The sequence below is a fragment of the Fonsecaea pedrosoi genome (assembly GCF_000835455.1).
Source record: "Fonsecaea pedrosoi CBS 271.37 unplaced genomic scaffold supercont1.7, whole genome shotgun sequence".
NCBI lineage: Eukaryota > Fungi > Ascomycota > Eurotiomycetes > Chaetothyriales > Herpotrichiellaceae > Fonsecaea > Fonsecaea pedrosoi.
In genome coordinates, this window is record NW_013550609.1 from 215,063 (window position 1) to 236,570 (window position 21,508).

General features: G+C 52.7%; 9 protein-coding genes across 9 annotated transcripts; 6 read left to right on the top strand and 3 right to left on the bottom strand.

Moving 5' to 3' along the window:
* Positions 1-2,561: 2,561 nt before the first annotated feature.
* On the top strand, positions 2,562-3,745 carry Z517_10143 (uncharacterized protein; the record flags this gene model as incomplete). Its single annotated transcript, XM_013423756.1, has 3 exons — positions 2,562-2,684; positions 2,823-2,852; positions 2,948-3,745. The coding sequence occupies 3 exons, from the start codon at positions 2,562-2,564 to the stop codon at positions 3,743-3,745; spliced, it is 951 nt and encodes a 316-aa protein (XP_013279210.1).
* Positions 3,746-4,649: 904 nt separating this feature from the next.
* Positions 4,650-5,201, top strand: Z517_10144 (uncharacterized protein; the record flags this gene model as incomplete). Its single annotated transcript, XM_013423757.1, has 1 exon — positions 4,650-5,201. One exon carries the CDS (start codon positions 4,650-4,652, stop codon positions 5,199-5,201), a length of 552 nt encoding a protein of 183 aa, XP_013279211.1.
* Positions 5,202-8,431: 3,230 nt separating this feature from the next.
* Positions 8,432-9,846, top strand: Z517_10145 (uncharacterized protein; the record flags this gene model as incomplete). Its single annotated transcript, XM_013423758.1, has 3 exons — positions 8,432-8,462; positions 8,664-9,194; positions 9,263-9,846. 3 exons carry the CDS (start codon positions 8,432-8,434, stop codon positions 9,844-9,846), a joined length of 1,146 nt encoding a protein of 381 aa, XP_013279212.1.
* Positions 9,847-10,420: 574 nt separating this feature from the next.
* Positions 10,421-12,193, bottom strand: Z517_10146 (uncharacterized protein; the record flags this gene model as incomplete). Its single annotated transcript, XM_013423759.1, has 3 exons — positions 10,421-10,822; positions 10,976-11,248; positions 11,348-12,193. 3 exons carry the CDS (start codon positions 12,191-12,193, stop codon positions 10,421-10,423), a joined length of 1,521 nt encoding a protein of 506 aa, XP_013279213.1.
* Positions 12,194-13,681: 1,488 nt separating this feature from the next.
* Z517_10147 (uncharacterized protein) lies at positions 13,682-14,511 on the top strand (the record flags this gene model as incomplete). The annotated part of the gene is made up of 4 exons (XM_013423760.1): positions 13,682-13,701; positions 13,758-13,831; positions 13,973-14,104; positions 14,183-14,511. 4 exons carry the CDS (start codon positions 13,682-13,684, stop codon positions 14,509-14,511), a joined length of 555 nt encoding a protein of 184 aa, XP_013279214.1.
* A 59-nt stretch (positions 14,512-14,570) lies between these two features.
* On the top strand, positions 14,571-15,119 carry Z517_10148 (uncharacterized protein; the record flags this gene model as incomplete). The annotated part of the gene is made up of 1 exon (XM_013423761.1): positions 14,571-15,119. The coding sequence occupies one exon, from the start codon at positions 14,571-14,573 to the stop codon at positions 15,117-15,119; it is 549 nt and encodes a 182-aa protein (XP_013279215.1).
* A 520-nt stretch (positions 15,120-15,639) lies between these two features.
* Positions 15,640-16,422, bottom strand: Z517_10149 (uncharacterized protein; the record flags this gene model as incomplete). Its single annotated transcript, XM_013423762.1, has 1 exon — positions 15,640-16,422. The coding sequence occupies one exon, from the start codon at positions 16,420-16,422 to the stop codon at positions 15,640-15,642; it is 783 nt and encodes a 260-aa protein (XP_013279216.1).
* A 652-nt stretch (positions 16,423-17,074) lies between these two features.
* Positions 17,075-19,186, bottom strand: Z517_10150 (uncharacterized protein; the record flags this gene model as incomplete). Its single annotated transcript, XM_013423763.1, has 1 exon — positions 17,075-19,186. One exon carries the CDS (start codon positions 19,184-19,186, stop codon positions 17,075-17,077), a length of 2,112 nt encoding a protein of 703 aa, XP_013279217.1.
* A 457-nt stretch (positions 19,187-19,643) lies between these two features.
* Z517_10151 (uncharacterized protein) lies at positions 19,644-21,287 on the top strand (the record flags this gene model as incomplete). Its single annotated transcript, XM_013423764.1, has 1 exon — positions 19,644-21,287. One exon carries the CDS (start codon positions 19,644-19,646, stop codon positions 21,285-21,287), a length of 1,644 nt encoding a protein of 547 aa, XP_013279218.1.
* Positions 21,288-21,508: the final 221 nt, after the last annotated feature.

The following is a 21,508-nucleotide window of genomic DNA, read 5'->3' on the forward strand; positions in this document are numbered from 1 at the left end:
TGGACGTCGAAAAATATCGCCCTTGCCTGTAGTATGACTATTTTGTCTTCTCTTGCACTTGTGCCACACTGCGCGTAGCACGCCAGAAGACTCCTTCGGTAGCTCACATCCACGCAACCTAGTCAGTCTTGCCTTGTTTTTCAGATGGAAAAGTCGGTGGCCGTATTCCCATGCACGGACGCCAAGATCGAATGCGTGCTGAATTCCATCACTTTTCGTATAGATCAAGTCACACTTGCGTCAAAAAATGTATAGCTTTTGGACCTGTACTAGAGTCGTGGACTGGCTTGTTCGAGATCGAGCAAAGAAATGAGGTTGAATGGTCGCCGCTGCAGAGATGGACATATTCGACTCGTCTGTGATTCCGAGAACTGCTTGCTGCATCAGTACACTCATCAATCAATGTGAACACTTTTTAAGGTCAGGGGTTAGGATGATGTATGCCTAACATCTTTCGATTGTGCAGAATGAACGGCCAACTTCATGCCATCAATAAGACCTGACGATATCTTTGTTTGTTGGGTCAAACCCCTCTCCTTCGCAAATATTTTGTCATCATCAAGCCCGAACGCTGATAAGCCAAGGCAGAATTGCTGGTACCGAGACAAAAAGCCCTGCTCGGGTTGCGTAAAGTATCCTCAAGACATTCTATCTTCCCCTGCCCCAAAGTTAAAGAGTCTTTGCATTGTGTGCCGAAGCCACTGTAGCATCTTCACCTGGTAGGTTCACAAATCAAAACGGATGATGCGATGCCTTGTCTCGAGTCTTGCTTCATCAACCAATGCCTTTGACCATTCATTATGAGGCAATCACCATCCACTGCGAGATGCAACTGCGATTCTGTGCCTCTAAGGCTGGAAGACTGTTGACATTGAAAGCAGGGGGACCACTGTGTATTGCGTGCGAAGGAAAGGGACTTTGAGGGAAGGCTTTCCGCTATAAGGCTGTAAAGGAGGCTTCTGGCATCGCTCGAGCCTGCTCAGAGGCCGTCGCAGAGAAAAGACAGAGAGACATTGTCTCCGGCGGTAATGTTACATGAGGTATATCGTGCTGGAGAAATCGGAGAGGCGGCTGCGTTCAACTGATGTAGAGCATTCGCACTGACACCAGTCAATGCGATCGGGGAAGATGCACCAGCAACAGCATCCATTCTGGGTACCATTATCCTCAAACAACACCCCGAAGCTCGAGTTTCCTGGGAGGACGGGACTCTGTTCCGGCTTGGACAAAGAGAGGCTGACCTGTGGAGCACACTTGTGTCTTCCTCCTGCGGCAAATGCCACCGGGATAAAACTTCCGGGCGAGTTCTGGTGAGATCCTAGGAAATGCCAACTCTTGATCTTCAAAATAGAGGCCAATCCGAACCCAACTATCGGGGCTTGTCCTCCCAAGTTTCAATTTCAGGGCGACAGTTTACCACGTTGGGTGATTCGATTGTTTGCGGGCTTGTGGGGGACCTATGCGTCCACAACCCGGCAAAAGGCGTCTACTTGGTCACTGTCTTGTGTACAGTGACCACTCTTGCCCAGTGGTTTGGATCTAGAGGTATCGACCCCGGTAGTTTCGCCCCAAGGGGAAGAGCCACTCACCGAAAGTCATGAATGCTGTCGATGTGGCAGAGTGTGGTAAGAATGGGATCAAACGCTATCCAGCCACCATCCAGCCCCAGTCGTATGTAGACGAGGCCTAGTTGCAAGGAAGTGTGGCTTAACCTTACGCTAGGATCCAACCAGCATCAGGTTTTCTCTAACATAACGCATTGAAGGGGTCGGGAGTTGCTTCTCCTCAACGAATAATTGGAGAAAGATTGCCATGGCTCCCGGATCGCAGATACATGTCCACGCAAATTCTAGTAGTGGGCGACTAGCAGGGGGCTAGGACCAGGGCTTTTTGCCCTTTTGCTTGCAAAAAGATTTTCGGGCAGATTGTGGAGGCCGATCAGGGTCGAAGGCAAAGAGAACATGGTGGAAGAGGCACCGTAGCGGTGCGTCCAAGTACTGGTACTCATTGACGATTCCATTAGGGAGGCCGCCACTTGTGTGTCGAGCCGATTGGACAGATCCATCTTAGCAGGGCGATTCTGCCACAGTTGCATATCGTGCGGCCAGTTGCCCCGATCTTTCTCTTTCCCAACCTTACAACCCGACTCTGGGCCAAGCAGGGTCTCGTTGCCAACTCTCGTCCCATGCCCATTTCCCTCCATCTTTCGACCGTTTCTCCAACATTTTGGCTGAGACGAACTGGTCTGCTGTGATCCCGGCTTTTCTCTGTCCCAGGAACAATCGAACAGGTTGTGGCTGATACTGTGGCTGAGATAGTGTCGAAATCTGGAGGGAAAGGATGTGTGGCTATCCACAGAATTGTGGCCGTCAGTTATCGATTAGAATCATACCCTGACAAATTTTCGATAACGTAGCCATCTAATCAGGGTGTCTTCACTGCCGCCGAGTTGCAAGAAGAACCTCTTCTTGTTGGTCGATAGGACAGGGTCGCAACGTCAACACCGTCCATCTGAAAACCCGGCGTTCTGATTTTGGACCAGCACCCATCGTGGCAACAAAATGCCGAACCGCAAAGACGCCCAAGATCTTAAGCCTTCACCCAAAGCAGGAAGCGGTGAGCCCGGCAAATCACGGGTCAGGATAGGGAGAGCCTGCGATCGCTGCAAGATCAAGAAGAGCAAGGTGAATTGACCCCCTTTGGACTATTTTTGGTTGACGATCCTAGTGCGGAAGCATTGTCAGATGGCTGATTCTAGCGTAGTGCGATGGCAATACCCCTTGCTCGGCGTGCATAGCAAGTGAGAGCACGTGTGAATATAGCGCGCGACGACGAAGAGAGGCAAGAGATTGGTAAGTTGCTGACCGTATCAACACCGGCGCTCTCGCAGTGAACCATCTTGCACAGTAAGCCTGATGTTTGTTGCTCTAGGTATTGGGGTATGCAGGACGTGCTTGATGAGGCGCTCCAGAGACTCTACTGGGCATGTCGGGAAGGTCGCGGGTTCCCAGGAGTGATTCCAGACGAGAGTGGCGGTCGGGTATCGACTGACGCGATTCTCCGAGGACTGGGATTGAGTCCTCCACCGATAGATGATACGCGCGTGCTAGGGAGCCGGTCAGATTCAGTCTTGGACATGCAGGCTCATTCGCATCATTCGCGATCATATCGCCCGCCGGATCTCCTGTCACCAGATTTGTCGCGCAACAAACCCCCCTCTTCTGCCATGACCCCATTGTCCACCACCAGTGACGACAGACTCACCTTTGTAGAACCGGCACTTGATGGTGGCGCAGGGCGAAGGAGAAGACCACCGTCCGCGATGGACGTAGATAAGGAGGGGGATCTATCTGACGGCCCCCCGGAGGCATATCCGGACGGCCTCGGTCAACAATTCCAAGAGAGTCTGGGTGGCGGCGCTGATTCCGCAATGCTGCAAGATGGAGATATGGGTGTGATGGAGGGCACACTATACCCAGACATGAGCGCTATGTCCTTTGGGGAAGGGGGACAACCGAGTCCTCAGAGTCACCGGATACCCATGCAACCTGTTGCTAGCCAGTTCCATCTCGACGGCCTCCCCCAGGACCGGTATCGACCTGGTGGACAACAGGGGTGGCAAGGACGGGTTCACCAAGTCGGTAGTATGCTTCCTTGGCCAGGTAATATGGCATCCATGTATAGGACGGATAACCAGGACGACAGCAGAGACGGATTCGATGAGCTTGGGCAGGGAGGACGATGACACAATCGAGAGGCAAGTCGGCCGTATTTATTTCCCTGGGGGAGGTTGACGGCTTCCCCTTGGGCAGGGCTCAAAGAAGAGAGTGATACATAGTGAGGTTGAGGGGGCCAAAGGGCCTCATCCGAGAGTGAAAATTGAGGCACTTTGCAAACCAGTTGCGTCTCTGGAGACCAAGTATCTGGAAAAAGGAAAAAAAGACAGGGGGAAAGGTCTCAATACGGATCAAGGTATAGAAGTAGCGTGGATGGGTCGACTTCACGACGCAGAATGACTTCAAATGCCGCGGAATGAGGGCTGAGTGCGGAGGGCTGAGGTGCTGGAGGCAGGAGGATTTGGTGGCCAACGACAAGAAATGAGGTCTGGGAAACGAAAATGAGAGGGATGAAGAGAACGAGCGGTACGGAGAACTTAATAGGCGTGAGCATTTAAATGGAACAAGTTAGAGTGGACAGGCAGTAGATAGTGCTGAATGGTGAGTGGTTGAAGGGGCGCGACATTCGACGCAGATGCGGATTCATTTTCCGGCTGTAGAGGCGCCATCACCCAAGGGCTCCCAGGCGGACGCATTGACCAGGTGGCACCTGAGAGGGCAAGATGGCAAGGCGGGACCCTGACGAGCCCTGGGTGAGTGGCCCTTAGGCTTCTAGCTAGGCACCAGGACCTCTACTTACGCACCTACCTACTTTTACTTGTTCAGGTAGGCCCTCCCTGCCCTTGGTAAGAGAAGTGGCAACTGGAGCGGAGCAGGGATGGTGACACGAGGAGAAAAAGAAAGACCAGGCACGTGATTCTTATCGATAACGCAACGTCCTGGCTTTTCGTGAGCCGAGTACTAGGAAATCGAACCCCCCAGTCATCACAAACTTACAATCCACGAGAGAAGTACAGCACTAAAGCCCATAATATGTCGTCCAATGTCGGTCTCTCCACGCCGCGTGGCTCAGGAACATCAGGCTATGTTCAGCGCAACCTGTCCGTCCTCAAACCTCGCGCCGTCGGCATCGGCGCCCCCTACAGCCTTGACTCTGCGCGACAAGGGCCCAAGACTCGGAAGCCCGACCAAGAAATCCTCAACCATGACCGCCTACGAGCCATCGAAGTGAAAGTTCTGGAACTGAGGGAGAAGCTGGAGGACGACGAACTTGAGGAGGAGAAAATAGACGAAGAGTGCGACAAGCTGAGAGAACAACTGACCAAAGAGATGGAACGGGAGAAGAATCGAGACGGTGGGAGATCAGGAGGCAGTGGTGCTAGGAGAGTGGATGGAAAGGGTCTCAAAAGTTACCAGGTGCATGAGTTGGCCGAGGCAAAGGAACAAGAGAGTGAACGACTACGCAGGGCTCTTGGGCTAAAACCTGGTGAGATCCCCCAAGACGACGAACATCCTATGGCAAGACAGGAGAAGAGACGACGGGAGAGAGAGGGAGTCCAGGAAAAGACGGAAAGCGTTGAATGAGGTCCATGGTGGGATGACCCAAAACAACAGACGGCAGGGTTCTATATCTCGAGAGTCCTAGCAACACTCGCCCCTCCCAGTAAGGCAACTCGCAGACTGCGGGCGAGATGACAGCCATCGCTCCTATTTCCCCTCCGACAGCTAGCTCTTGGAAATCGACGGTGTTGCCATGCCTGGTCTCGAATCCACCAAATCACTCGCTGAAGACACAGTTCTGGGGCTCATGGACGTCACTGTCATCCAAAATCAGGGAACAGAACTGTCGCGAACCTCAGACTGCACTGCCATGGTACACAAAGACGTGTTTTGGCAATGCTGGAGCATTCTGGGTTTACACGCTGAATTTCCGTGCAACTGTCATCGGCTGTGGAAATTGTGCAGGCCTTCCCACACCCGATTACATCTGCTAGAAGTCCTCGGCCTACGCTTTTCCACCGTCGTGTACTTCTACTCCTGGTGGACGTTACCTTTTCAATCTACCGATCCTATGCCTCTCCGCTCCAGCGAAACTGCAGGGTCGAAGAGGAACGCAAATCCCATCGAAAGGAGCGTCCTGTAACCTCGACAACTCCTTCACACTGGAACGCATCGTCTCCAGAAGGGTCAATGGGACGTAGTTGTCGTGTCTCGTAACAACATTGTACAAAATTTCTAGGATATATATCAATCGACGACACTGGCAGCACCAGAGTACTTGCGGGTTCTATATGCGCTCCCGCCCATTCTATCGTCTTCGTATAACATGTCATAGATTTTCGAGCAAAATTGTGGACTAGAAAGGCCTTTCTATCTCACCTTGCGTATTTGGTGCTCGTCTTGTCTGGCTCAACAGCGGACTGAAGTCTGTCATATCCATGAACTCGCAGTCTTATCCATAGGAGAGCATACTTGAAACTCATTTGAACGTCGTGGGCCCTTTTGGCAATGTGCTGGAGAATCATCTTGAATTTATCTTCGGTCGAGAAATCGGCATTGTGCACAATATGGTAATAAGTCTGATTTCAGATTCCACAATGGTTACTCCACAATGGTTACTCCTGACAAGACTTGATCAAGGTCCGTTTGTTGAGTCAGCATTGATGGTAAGATTAGAGAAAACGCCAGCAGTCCAGAGTAAGATAACATATATTATAGCAAGGACACCGATCGAATATGAGCGTAGGGAGGGCGTTACCAGTGCTCGTCCGTCGATGTTTCCATGCTAAACGCAGCATACGTTCTGCAGATGTAGGTATGTGGGAACCTGCATTTTTCAACACAGTCTGTTGTCTCTGGAGGTGAGGAGTAAACAACTCTGGCTTCTTAGGAGTACCGAACTTGACGACCAGGTATCGAATGATATTCCAGAGCTGAACGCCGCAAACCGTGACAAAGACTACGGGCGAATTGGTCAATGTTGTGGCATACGTTGGCTACAGTTTTAATGTGAGGCGCCATGTCTTGCCCCTCGGCCAGTCTGTCCAGACGCCCTGGTAAACCCGGGCAACTGGGTCCAGACTGTCCGCTCTATCAGAAGATAGTAGCGCCGACTATATTGGCGTGAGCTCTGCGTAGATCTCAGCTCATCGGGAAAGAGGCCTGGACGATTGTGTCACAGATGCAATATCTGGAGTTGAACCACAGAAAGAGAGGCCAACGGGCGTGCCAATGTGAACCGGAGGTCGATAGAAAAGAGGTGAGAGACAACTGTGGAAGCTCAGAAAAATGAGTGCTATATTCTGGTTCTGCCTACCATTCTCTGTCCCACTACTCCAGCTACAGGTCGGTTGAAGCATCGTGGTCCCCTGGAAACAGCTGCGGCTCAGGAGGTCTGCGAGGCGCAGATTGTTGTTTGCGGAGTCACCTTGGGCAAAGATGAGGTCGACTGCTCGCCCGAGATGCACACATGTAAGTGAGCGCGAGAAGACTTACAGAATGAGCATGGTGGGTGATTTCACATCGCAGGATCCGGACAGCGTCGTCGTTTCATATCATGATGGAAATCATAGGCGTTGAACATGGGGCGCGAGGCTGGAGGAATTTTGTCTCATGGTTGGTAAACAAGGTCGGTGTCACTCTCGCAGCGGCTCAGAAACGCATGTCATTGGCCGCGAGGGGAGCCACCACAGCGCGAGGTTTCCAGATAGGACATGGCAATATATGTCCCAATCGGTGGAAAACCCAGAGGTCAAGTTCCAATTGGGCCCCGAGTGGCGTCTGAATAGAATTGAGAAAGCAATTGACTTGGAGGAGGCAAGAGGATAAGAGAATTCGATCTTCTAATGTAGGTGCTGTTTAGGTTCACATTGCTTGGCAGGCTAAACTCGAACGTGACGGTGCCAGCAAAGAAAGAAAGAGCAACCCAAAAAATCGAGAGAAAGAGCGCAAGAGCCCCCAAGAAAAAAGACACATGTGGTATGTGCGTTAGCCGGGACTGCGATGATGTGTTAGATCATTGTTCTACCCTCGATACTGCTCACAACACGTTACTTACATCGAACCCGGGGCTAGAGCTATCGCAATCGCTTAATGCCGATGGAAGGCCCCAATGTCTTCTAACTGTTAGCAGGGGAGTTTGCTTCAATGCGAAGCGTTGCAACTTACTACCATTACACCACCAACGCTGAACTGTTGTGATTTGTGACACATTTTTGATATAATTAAATATAGATGTTTCATTTTTCTATTAGTGGGGCCGTGGGGTAGAGTGTGGGGGCACACTTGTCATCTCGCCACTTGACATGAGTCGTGACTATGTACCTAGGCCTTTCGGTGCTGTGGCTATGTGATCCCGAGTACCGCTTAGCGAGCCCTAAGGCTGAGCCGGAGTCGAGCTAGGTTCTCCTGATTCCCAGGTTAGGGCGGCCGGCCGGCGTCCCAAATAAGTGCCAAGAACTAGCGACATTGTCGCCGTTGAATAATACCCGGGCCTCCTCCACTTGGCAACAGGCCGGCCCGGGAAATATCAACTTGCCGGGGGATCCACTTTCAGAGTTGAAATGTTCAATATAGAAAGGAGCAACCGGCTATTAGTGACCAGGGATGATCTAGTTATAGAGGCTGCAGACACCCAAGTAAAGGCTCACAAGCCCCATTATCCCGCTTATGATCATCAGAACAATTCGTGCAAAACGGATGCCCGGTCCTGTGGTCTCAGTGACAAGGGGTCTCAAAACTTCAGCAAATATCCGTCTATCCGTCTGAAATATTCTGCTTGTAGACTTCGAGGAGACGACTAAAAGAGAACAAACATGGTCTACACAGTCAGATGGGGAATCCTTGGTAAGATGGATGTTTTTTTTTTTGATCCCTCTTCTGCAGCTGCGGATATTTTCAGTCCTTTGCAGCAAACCTGAATGGATATCACTGACGTTTAAATTCTCGATCTTTTTAGCCACTGGTTGGATTGCTGAAAGTCAGTATTTCCCGTCAAACGTCGAGTATGGGTTTGAAATAGTTGGGCCTGATAGCTGGAGCACACAGAATTTGCCGGCGATCTTCTCAAAGACCCGAGCACACGCAACACCACAGACGTAGCCCATGTCGTGGCGGCGGTCGCGTCATCTTCGGGCAAAGACCGTGCTCAGCGCTTTTGTCGTGATATTTGCATCCCCGAAGCTTGCGCTGCCTACGGCTCATACAGGGACCTTGTAAACGACGCCAACGTCGACATTGTCTACGTCGCAAGCCCACATTCGCATCACTTCCAACATGCGATGCTGGCTCTCGAAGGCGGCAAGCACGTCGTCTGCGAGAAACCCCTAACAGTCAACGCCGCACAGGCAAAGGTTCTGTACAAGACGGCAAAGGAGAAGAACCTGTTCTTGCTCGACGCAGTTTGGACACGGTTTTTCCCGCTGAGCATTCAAGTACGAGAGTCGATCCAGAAGGGGGAGATTGGCGAAGTCCTCCGCGTCATAGCCGATACGTCCTTTGGCATCCACCCTGATATTTCTCTCAGAGAAACTCCTCGGAAGCTCACTTATGAGCTTGCTGGTGGAGCTCTGCTGGAAAGTACGTTTACTCCTTCTTCCCAGATGTTGAGTAGACTTTCGGTCCCTGACGTTCAACGCGGTGTCCAGTTGGCATTTACTCCATTACCTGGGTGTTCCAAACGCTTTATCACACTCTACCGCGAGATCAACGCAAGCCTCCGTCGAGCATCTTGTCCTACATGAACAAATATGAGCCCACGAGCGTAGATCAGACCACGACGGTTCTGCTATCCTTTCCGACCTCGACCCCTTCCAACCTCCCCAACAGCTCTTCTCATGGGATAGCAATGACGGCCTTTGCCGTAGCTACCGATCCTGACCATAAGAACAGTGCTGGCCCGGCGATCCGTATCCAGGGCACACGGGGCGAGATTCAGGTTTACGGGCCTGCCTTCCAGCCTACCCGATACAGAGTGATTCCGGCCAAGCAAGGGGATTTGGCGATTACCATCCGCGATGTTGAGTTGACTTTTCCGGCAAACGGGCACGGCATGTTTTATGAGGCAGATGAAGCAGCGCGATGCATTCGAGACGGTAAACTCGAAAGTGAGACCATGCCTTGGGACGAAAGTATCCTCGTCATGGAAGTCATGGACGAAGTCCGCAAGCAAGGTGGACTTAGATATCCGGACTCGATCGAGTCAGATGTTATACATCACTCTAACAAGTAGAAATCCGTTTCCATATTTGATCAATTCCAATACGTGGCAAGAGGGTTCGTCTCGAGAGAGCCATATAGATCTTGTTAAAATATTCTCCTGCACCTGGGTATTTATGATGAATGCTCATGCCTCGTGAGAGCTTACCGGATGTGCATGGTGGCTATTTCTTCCATATGCGTGGACACGGACTACTATCGCGGGAATAAGTGTGAAAACGCCCATATTTCCACCAGGCACGCTGCGTTCCAGCTGCGGAGCGAAATGATAGGCAAAAATGGTGCAGACAGAAATGCCATAGTTGAGTCCGCCTCAAAGCAATGAGCTTCCCACTATACGGCGAAAGGCAACATTCGTCTACCTTTTATCAATACGTTTCTTTGAGGACATGTCTATATGCTGGCAAAAGAGTTTGCCCTGTGATTCCCTATTTGGTTTTCCCCCCAAATGGTCAGCCTCCACCAGCAACCAGCGTTGACAACCCTTTGAGAATGAAGACGACAGCTGTCTTCATGGTTCCAAACTCGGGTCGGTATGCTAATGGACAAGTCTCGTAACAGGTGGATGACTGTGGGTCAACCACATGCTACTTCTCCTCGACCTCGACCACGACGACTTTGTCGCCACCTCCTTCCTCCTGTTTCTTGAGCTCCTCAGTCTCCTCCTTCGCCAAGCGCGCTGCCTCCTTGTAGCTCATGCTCTTGCCAGCGTGATACTTGATCTTGAACATGCGGTCGACCTCTTCCAAGGACAGGCCTTTGGTTTCGATGTAGAAGAACCAGACGAGGGGGAACCAAGCAAAGTTAAGCACGGCGAAGATGATGTAAAACCTCCAGGAGATGTTTGCGATGGCGCTGGGGGTCATGATCACCACGACGTACACGAAGACCCAGTTCGTCACCATGGCGGCACTGTTGCCAATGCTGCGCATCCGTGATGAATTGATTTCGGAGGGGTATAGGAATGGAATGGCCAGGTAAGAAAGACCCTAGAATCAAGTGAAAATGTCAGTTTCGGACTTTCGAGGAGTTTGGAAGAGAGAGAGAAAGAGAGAGAAAGAGAGAGAAAGAGAGAGAGAGAGAGAGAGAGAGAGAGAGAGAGTGAGTGAGAGAGTGAGTGAGAGATGAAGAATGTGACTTACGTAGAAGAGATGGTAGCCAAACATGAACGACACGGCCATGGCGTAGCTGGCCTTTGTCCCAATGCCGAGACCGATTGTGGTGAGGGTGAAGCAAACGCCGCATCCAATAGACCCAAACAGCATGAGAGGGACACGTCCGAAGCGATCAATGAGGAGCATGATGGCGGAGCCCCAAACGCAGAGGGAAATAAAGTCAATGGCTGACAGGATCAGAGCAAGCCTGTTGCTGAAGCCAAAGGACTTGGTCAGGATCACTGGGAAATAGTATACAACCTGCCAGTTTTGGCGCAGTTACTGTCAGTATTGCGCCCGGAAAAACCTCGCAGGCTTGAAAAGAGAGTGGAAGGAATCAGTCTGGATCTCGATGCTTACCACGTTAATACCCCCCATCTGCTGAAAGACGGACGTACCGGCGCCCAAAACAAGGCGCCGGAAGTTCTGCTGTTCACCACCTGAAAAGACCTCCCGCCATCCAATGGCTCCGCCAGCCTTTTCGGCTGCGATAGCATCGCTGATAATCTTCAGCTCGATCTTGACCGATGTGTCCTCGCGGTCTTTGGCGGCAAGGCGAGCTAGCACCACCTGAGCTTCCGCATGTCTTTCCTTGTAGCAAAGCCACCGAGGAGACTCCACCGTGCAAGCAAGCAGTCCGAGCGTGACGAAGGCCCAGAAGCATTGCATCGCGATGGGAAAGCGCCAGCTGACTTCGTTCGTGTAGACATAAGTCATTCCCAGATTGATCCAACTGGTCAGATCAATTCCGAAGATCACCATGACCATTTGAAGAGCAACAAGCTTGCCGCGGTGCTCTGCCTTGCTGGTCTCAGCTTGCCACATGGGCACGACGGCTGTACTCTGCCCGATTCCCAGACCGGCAATAATGCGGCCAACAATCATGTGTGGCAGGGAGAACGAAGACGCCTGCAACAGGCCTCCGACAATGACAAAGGCACACGACATGGCAATCGACTTGCGGCGGCCCAGCTTATCGCCGAAATAGATGGATATGATGGCCCCGATGATGCAACCAATGTCATAGGTCGATACAATCTGGCCTTGGATTGTCGGATTTGGGTTCTTGAACTGTTTGGCAAACGTCGGGTCGTTCAAGATGCCGCCAAAGACACCCTGATCCCAGCCGAAGAGCATAAAGGAAAAACCACAGGTCATGGTGATGGCGACCGTGAGGGCGCGGCCCTGGAGGGGAAGCAGACCCATGCTTTTAGGGGGGTTTTCTGGACCACAGAGTTGACTCTGGTCTGAGGAACTCTCAAGGTGCGTAAAATGAGGGTGTTGACGAGGAGAGTGGTAAACAAGACAGGCTGACCTGAGTTGACAGAATCAGTCAGACAAGAGAAAAGCCGTGCCCCATATACTCCCGCATGCCCCTGGGTTGAAATAGACCGTCCTGATAAAGCATCCACCTGTCTCTCTCTCCCCATGGGGGAGCCCCTTGACAATCCACTGTGTGGCCAATTCCCAAAAGCCCGGTTGTAGACTTCAACTTCCATATCGCGCCATCGGCAACGAAGCCCTGTTCGATGGAACGTGGGCAATCCACGCAAGGGGTCTCCATCCTTCCCCGGTTGTAAGACTAGATAAGGCAGTTGGCGTGAACCTCAACTCGCTTGAAAGGCCATTCACCCCAGTCGATGGAGGCAACGGGGACTTTCCGTATACATAGTGATGTCGTGATATGCTCGTAGAGTTCCTGGCTTGGACTAAGTACAAGTCAATGCCTTTGCTGCACACATATGTGGGTATGGTGCGGGAAAGGGGCAAAGCAGAATCCTTATAGCCGAAGGAGAGCACGGTTACTGAAGGGATAAAGCCGTGCGACGCCACCCGAAGACCTAGAGACCGAGGGAATCGACTTCCGGGACCAGAAGAATGGGCTCGGTCATGGAATTCAATTCCCGTTGAACCTCAATCATACCCCCAGAAACTCTCCACAGGACTTGCCAGATTCGTTGGAACCCCCCAACACAACACACTTGCAAAGAACTTTTGTGACTCGCTTGCTAGGCCTTTGCTGATAGTGCTCAGAGTAGCGCATGTAAGAATTGGTTCCTATGTCGGACCCCTTCTGGTCTGCGTTTCACGAACACCCATCGCGGTAACGTCAACATTCATCCTATTAGTGAGTATCGTAAACCGGCTTGGCTCTCACCGCAAGGATTCCAGGCGAGTCTTCTTGCTCATGTTTGATCGAGCCACAATGCAGCAACGGAAGCGCCAAACACGAAAGAATTGAGCACAAATGAAAGAACCTTGGGGCTACAACCTTTGTATCCGCTCTGACCGGGTGAGCCTGGCACAACAATGTCTTACTGTAACGTGAATAGAAATTTGAGTAGAGCTCTTGAAGCCTGCGAGGTAGTCATGATACAGTAATAGCCCAGCTTAATCGTAAGACATGGGAGTAAAACATTCACCAACCTCGGGTTGATTGACCACACGGTCCTGATATCGAAATCATTTTGAACGACGTCGAAATCAGGTGAACCGCAACACTTGACTGGGGGGTTTACTAACCCAAGTATATTATTGGAGTAGCTCGGTCTCCAAGATTCAGGCTTCGAGGGGGTTTCATGTTACTATCCTGCAGAAACAAATTTGATTCCGCCAAATAAGCGACTTGTCCTGACAACCTTCTACAAGAAGAATAGAGCTTCACAGCAGCATAGTCGGTATTCCACAGCCAGTATGGCGGTCAAAGTGTTTATGTACGAGGCCGACGGGATGAAGTTCAGAAAATTATACCCGCTGACTCCAATTCCAGCACAGGAGTCACAGGATACATCGGTGGCGACGCCCTCTATGCATTGAGCAAGAAACACCCCGAATGGGAATACTGTGAGTTTGCAAATTTCAGAGAGCCTCCTTATCCTCACCTCATTTGAATCCTTTCCATATTTGATTGACACGGCATGGGAACGCCGGTCTGCTTTTGCGTTGGTAACACGGAAAACCAAAATCGCTGACCTCATCTGATAGGTGCCCTGATCAGGACGCAGGAGAAGGCGAACCGAGTTCAACAGCAGTATCCCAAGGTTCGCATCGTGCTGGGTGATCTGGATGATTCGGCCGTGCTTCGTGAAGAGAGTGCAAAGGCAGATATCGTTCTGCGTAAGTTACCGTCGATGGCGCCCCCCCCCTCCCCCCCCGACCGGACAGCGTTCTGACCCCAATTTTCCTATTCGACAGATACTGCAGACGCATCGGATCACGAAGGTGCGGCAAGAGCCATTGCTGCCGGTCTCGTCGAGGGCCATGCGCCATCTAAGCCCGGATTCTGGCTGCACACGGGCGGCACTGGGATATTGACTTATGAAGACTCCAAGAATAATCGCTTGGGAGAGTGGTCGACCAAGGAGTACAATGATCTCAGTGGAGTGGACGAGTTGACACACCTGCCCGACGAGGCATTCCATCGTAACGTCGACAAGATCGTTCTCGAAGCTGGAACCAAGTATGCGGACAGGGTAAAGACGGCGCTGGTTTGCCCGCCCACCATCTATGGCAAGTCTTGGTGACCCCAGGAAGCGTGCGATCGTCATTGGTTTCGTCCTTTCGGAGCCGACTTTCAACTGTCATGTGTCAAGTAAACTCTCCCCTGCTGACTTTCCGCCTAGGTGACGGTCGAGGTCCCGTCTCCGGACGGTCTCGCCAGGTCTACGAACTGAGCAAGCTCATATTGCAAAAGGGCTACACTCCCATCGTGGGCGCAGGAAAGGCGCGGTGGAACCACGTCCACGTCTACGACCTAGCCTCTGCTTTTGTCCTCCTAGCTGAAGCGGCAGTGGCTAAGAACCTGTCTGACGACATCTGGGGCGCCAAGGGCTACCATCTCTGCGAGAACGGCGAGCATGTCTGGGCTGACCTGGCCAGGAAGATCTCGGCCATCGCGGCGGACAAAGGCTACATTCCCGCCAACCCCATCGAGAAGCAGCTTAGTAAAGACGAGGCTCTGGGGGTAGCCGGCTTCGAAGCCGTCAGCTGGGGCTTGAATTCACGGGGAAAGGCGGAGCGATTGAGAAAGTTTCTGGCCTGGACGCCAAAGGAGAGGAGCATTGAAGAGGAGGCTGGAAGAATACTCGAGGCAGAGAGATCAAGATTGCAGGGCAAGACGCCGTCAACTTGAAAAAGAAAAGAGGAGAGGGCATGACAGAATGTCTAGTTGAGAAGTCCTTGTTGCACTGCCTTCCGTCCTTTTCGGACACGGTCAATCCCGAACAATGCCCTTTTCTTTCGTCTATCGTCCGCCTTGCTCAGGACCTGGTGCGTGAGGACTATGACACGCAAAAAGATGCCCTCGCGACCCAAGAATCCAGCCAGCTGTGCCGTTTCGAAAACCACCAAACTTCCTGCTTCCTTCTTGGCCGTTTATCCTATTCAGTTCTCCCGGTACAATAGTGCGAGAAACACTCGGTATCCCAACCGTAACACGGTTGGTCCATGGAAAGGCCACAGTGCACCTTTAACCAAACAGCTTGACGCGAGGATCGAGTCAAGGAGATGCTCGCTGGAAACATCATCGAAATCCAAGCACATGGCTCTGGATGTATTCGCCCGCCAGACGAGTAAGGATAGAGGGGGCGTGTTTCGCTCGAAGGGGGATCCCATTGCCATGAAGAGCAGCAGTAACAACTAGTGCATCACCATCACTCATAATGGGTTGATGCACCGCCATCCACCAACAGGTACTGTCCAGTCACATAGGAACTGAGATCACTGGCAAAGAAGACGGCTGCTCCGGCGATATCTTCGGGAGTGCCCAGGCGGCCCAACGCTGCCTTGGCCGCCATGACTTCGCGCTGACCATTGTGGTCCAGGTGAGCCTTGTTCATGGTGGTCTCGATGGTGCCGGGACAGATGCTGTTGAACCGGATGCCATGTCTGCCCAGGGCGCTCGCGCAGGCGACAGTCATGCCCAGGATGGCCGCCTTGGTGGGCGCGTAGTGCGTCAAGGCCGACGAGCCTTGGACGGCTGTGATGGAGGCGATAGACACGACACTGCCACCCGTCCCTTGGGCCACCATCTGCTTCGTGGCGGCCTGTGTGAGCATGTACGCCGCCGTGAAGTTGACTGACATGTGCCGCTCCAGAAGAGCCTGCGTCACATCATGGAAGTCGGAGAATGTGCAGACGCCTGCATTGTTGATCAGGACGTCAATTCGGCCAAACTTGTCCAAAGCCTCGGCCACCAGATTGGCCGGGGTCTCTGGCAGGACAACATCGCCGCTGAAAGAGGTGTGTCGAAGCGATGGGTCAATCGCTCTGAGTTCAGATTGCAGCGCCCCAATGTCAGAGGTCGTCTGTTCGGTCCCCAAGTGGTGCAGGACGAGACCAGCGCCTTGTCGAGCACATGCCAGTGCCGTAGCACGCCCGATCCCTTGCGATGCACCTGTGATGGCAACGACTTTGTTGCGAAGTAATCCGGCCATCCTGACGTGAAGAATGCGTCTCGTTGTTCGCTTTCAGTTCGAGTCAAAGGAGACTGTGCCCAGGAAGGGTCAGTTCTGGTAGAGTTACAATCCCCCAGGTTTGTGAATGGTTCGAGTAGAAGCGTACAATATGCACCATCGTAAATAATTGCAGCCCGTGTCTCGAACGAGCAGCAAAGGGCTCGTCTCCCTAACTGACACTCAAAGAGCCGTTGCTCCACCCAAATTGCAGGCAATGCTCACGGGAGAAAGTATAAAGGCGAGACAAAGTCTTTCGGTTAACGGCCAGCCCGCTGGCGGCTCTAGGTCCACCGCCCCTCAACCGTACATACTAGCCAGCCGGGCTATCATCAGTATCACTGTCAGCAAAATGTCAGCTCTCAGCTTGTCTAGCGCAATGCCGACTTGAGACTTCGGTTGATCCAAGGTCATGAGAAGCTATGAAGAAAGCTTCAACGGTATCCCTATCAGGTTTATTTGCTTCGCCTAGTTCCCGCCGAGACCAACACGACAGGACCATGAGAGCAGGCTGGGATCATCGTCTCGTTGGATGAAGCTCGAGCCCTAGCAAAAAATCCGGTCATGTATTCCTAACACTCATAGCCACTGACGGAATTATACCTAGATCCAATCTATCTCTCACCGCCTACGACTACTTCAACAACCTCCATCTTGCTCTGCCTTTCCCTGATGTGCTGGTTTGCAGAAGCTTCTTCACCTTCCTGACAATCCCGACATCGTCAATGCCAAACCTCCTAAAGTTTTCAATGCCTGCTCCGGAATACCCAAAGTCATCCATCGCCACACTTGCTGTACAAAACCTGGCCCACATGCTACTGACATAGGCTTCGACGCTAACCACATGTTCCGTCAACCCAAGCACTTCGTTCTGGTATGTCTCGGATTGGGCTTCGAACAGGCTGATGCACGGCATGCTGACCACCCGCGTCGAAATGCTGTGCTGTTCTGTCAGCTGCTTCGCCGCCGCGACGGCAAATTGCAATTCCGAGCCGCAAGAAATGAGAGTGACGACGGCGTCACTCTGCTCGACAACCACGTAGCCGCCTCGGGCGACTTTGGCTCGATCTGTGTTCGGTATCGCGGTGATTGCTGGGTCCCTAGCCAGCGAGATGATAACCGACATCTCCTTAGTTGCCGGACCTAATGCTGTCGACCAAGCACCTATGACTTCTTCGGCATCCGAGGGTCTGATATACGCGAGGTGTGGCATCGCTCGATACAAAGAGTCGAGTTCGACCGGCTGATGAGTTGGACCGTTCTGGCCTTCGCCGATCGAGTCGTGGGTGGCCACATGGATAACTTTGAGGTGGCTTAGTGCACCCATCCGCACGCCAGGCGCTGCGTACAAGTAGAACATGAAGAATGTCGCCGTGATAGGGATAATGGTGCCGGGACTGTAGGCTGCTAGTCCGTTCGAGATGGACGCCATTGCATGTTCGCGAATGCCATACCGAATAACGCGGCCCTCTGGGTTGCCCCCGGAATAGATCCGAGACGTCTGGTCACCCATTTGATTGCTGTTCCAGAGGTCGGCGCCACCAGCAATGAGGTGTGGAACATGTGACATGAGGGTATTAAAGACGGTGCCATTGAATTGTCGGGTAGCTTGAACGACCTCGGGAACTTGAATTGAAGAAAGGACAGTCTCATAGTCGACCTTGCCATTCATCCGGTCGGACAGGAGCTGGGCTTCGATGGGGTAAGCCTTGTTGTAGGCCACCAGGAGGTCATTCCAGTCCTCTTCCAGAGTTTGGCCTCTTGCCTCACACCCAGCGAGGTACGCTTTTGTTTGTTCTGATAGAGTATGTGTGGTTGATACATTGGCAGACGCGTACAAGGCGGCATCCGCATCAGTATAGGTGCCGTGATGCGACTTGAAAGTGCCCGCGGTGGACGTCCCGTAACCGATTGTGGTGCGGATGTTGATGAAGGTAGGTTTGCCCTTGGTCGACCGGGCAAGCTTCAGCGCTGAGACAATATCGTCGACCGAGCTATTACCTGTGAAAACATCGATCACGTTCCATCCTATTGCGCGCATTTTGGCATTGGTGTCTTCGGACACAATCCACTCCAGGGGGCCATCACAGGTGACCTGGTTGTTGTCGTAGCAGAGAACGAGGTTATCGAGCTGAAGATGACCTGCAAGAGCCATAGCCTCTTGGGCGACTCCTTCCTGAAGACATCCATCGCCCGTGGTGCAGTAGATCCGAGAACTAACCACGTCGTAGCCTGGCTTGTTAAAGGTTGCTGCCAGGTGCTTCGAGGCGATGGCAAGGCCTACCGCATTCGCCACCCCTTGACCAAGCGGCCCAGTAGTGACTTCGATGCCTGGAACGTCCAATTCAGGGTGACCATGGCATAGCGTGGCCGTCCATTTACCAGTCTCCGGATCGACTGCCTTGGGTGAGCCGTACAGCTTCACCTCGTCCAACATCATATTCGGATATCCGGTCACATGTAACATCGTGTAGATGAACATAGCAGCGTGGCCATTCGACAACACGAATCGATCTCGATCGAACCAGTCGGCGTTCTTTGGATTGTATCTCATTGTATGGCGCCAGAGAGCCACGCCCAGAGGAGCCATCCCAATCGCCGACCCTCCATGGCCACCACCGTTCTGTCGACAGATATCGATGATGAACTTCCTCAGGTCTCGAACTGCTTGCTCATCGTCGGTCAAGATAGATGGAGCAGACGCGCCGTTGACTGTGATAGAAGGTCCGTTCGTGGTGCTCGGCATGTTTGCCCTCTAATGCATCCGCTCACAACGACCGGACCGCCAATTTTCGCCGGGACTTTGCACCCCATTATATCTGCAACGATTCGAACAACCCTTCCAGCGAGCAACAGAGACAGCAGTCCCAGCTCCGTCGGGATCTACTGCTTCTGCAATGCCCCTCGAGATCACCATGGCCGCCTATTCCTCACCAAGGCCCACAGCGTACCACCGGGAAGCTGAATGTGGTCCTCGCCCGGGAATTCTCAGACCACCCGTCATATAACCGGGGCCAATCCTCGTGCTGTGATATCGGCTGGGAGCCATCTCTCAAGGCTACATGGACAAGCGGCTGGTCCGCCACAGGCTGCCTTTGATATATTGTGCGAGCTCGAAGTCTGGCAAGATTTCCTCGACATGCAGAATTTGCAGAGATTTTTCGAGTCGAGCGGGAAGTCCTGTCTCTACACACACGCGCGCAATGCCTTCCCGCCGGACAGCAGAACCACGCCTTATTGTCATCGGGTGCGGGGTTGCTGGCATTGCGCTCTCAGCGCGGCTCAGATCGCAACTTGGATACGATAATTTTGTCGTTTACGAAAGGGAGAGATCTATCGGAGGAACCTGGTACCTCAATACGTACCCTGGCGTGGGGTGCGATGTCGACTCTCACCTCTATTCCTTCTCCTTCAACCTGAACCCCGACTGGTCGAAGCGGTTCGCCGAGCAATCCGAGATTCTTCAATATCTGCAAGATACGGTCGACAAGTTCGGGATCAGGCCCCATGTGCGGCTCGGAGTGGAGGTGGTCGAAGCCGCTTGGATCGATGAGAAGTCGGTCTGGCAGGTGACCCTTCGCGACCTCGACGACAACCATGTCTTCCATAGAGAAGCGGAAATGCTGGTATCCTGTGTGGGTACAATATCCATACCCAAAGACTGCAACATCCCGGGCCACGAGACGTTCAGAGGTGACATGTGGCATTCAGCGCGCTGGAATCATAATGTCTCTCTCAGGGGTAAGCGCGTCGCTGTCATCGGCAATGGCTGCTCCGCCGCTCAACTCGTCCCGTATGTGGTTCAGGAGGCGGTGCAGGTATACCAGTTCCAACGATCGCCTCAATGGATCAACGAAAGACCGAACAGCAACTTCTCCGATTTCCAAAAATGGTGCTTCCGCAACGTGCCCCTCTGGAACCGCATCTACCGCTTCTACCTGTGGAAGAACACGGACGCCCTTCACAATCTATACCAATCCGAGACAGCCCGATCGATACGTAACCGCGCCGCCGCCACGGAACACGCCAAGGCCTACATGAAGGCGACGGCGCCGAAGAAGTACCATGACCTCCTCATTCCCCAATTTCCACTGGGGTGTAAACGACGCATCTTTGACCCTGGCTACCTCGAGTGCCTCCACAGTCCCAACATCGAACTCTTAGCGGAGCCCATTTTGGAAATCACCGAGACCGGTCTACGAACTCCCCAGCGAAGTATCGATGTCGACGCTATCATCCTAAGCACGGGCTTCAAGATCCAGGAATTCTTGTCTCCAATCACTATCAAGGGTGTCGGTGGTGTCAGCCTGAACGAACACTGGAAAGACACGCGAGGCGCACAGGCATACAAGGCGACGTTCGTGACGGGCTTCCCTAACTTCGGGATCGTGTTCGGCCCCAACGCCTTCCCCGCGCACAACTCGGTCATCTATACAAACGAGGTACAAGTGGAGTACATCATCAAGGCCATGGTGAAGCCGATCCTACGCGGAGACTTCCAAGTCATCGACGTCAAGGAAGCCGCCGAGTATCGCGATGCTAATGTAGTCCAGGCCCGGCTGAAGTCCATGGTCTGGAATGCCGGCTGCAGCAACTGGAACCTGGACGCCGCCGGCCGCAATACCACCAACTACCCCGACGAAACCTGGAAGTTCTGGTACCAGCTCTACTGGCCGGTGTGGAAGGACTTTAACCTCTACGGCGGCAAAGGCACACATCCCCTGCACCCGGCCTGGAAGGTGGCGGCGACGTTGGCTAGTTTTGGAGTCCTTCTACCAGTTGTACTCGGCAGAAGTTTTCATTTCTTGGGCCCTGCTGTGGACATGTTGAAGCGGAAGGTGCTGTGAAGGGGGTATGTATGGTGCCAATTGTTTGCCTCCATCCAGCACATATAGTACGAAACGGAGGAGCAGGATCGAATGGGATGTCGAGCTTCGGCTCGGTCAATGCTGCTGGCTTCAAATACCCTGCCATGGATCGCACAGAACGCGCGCAAATGAGTCCTCCCGAGTCTCTATACAAGGCTAGCCACTTGAACGATCATGTTGACCAGTCGAAAGACAGGATA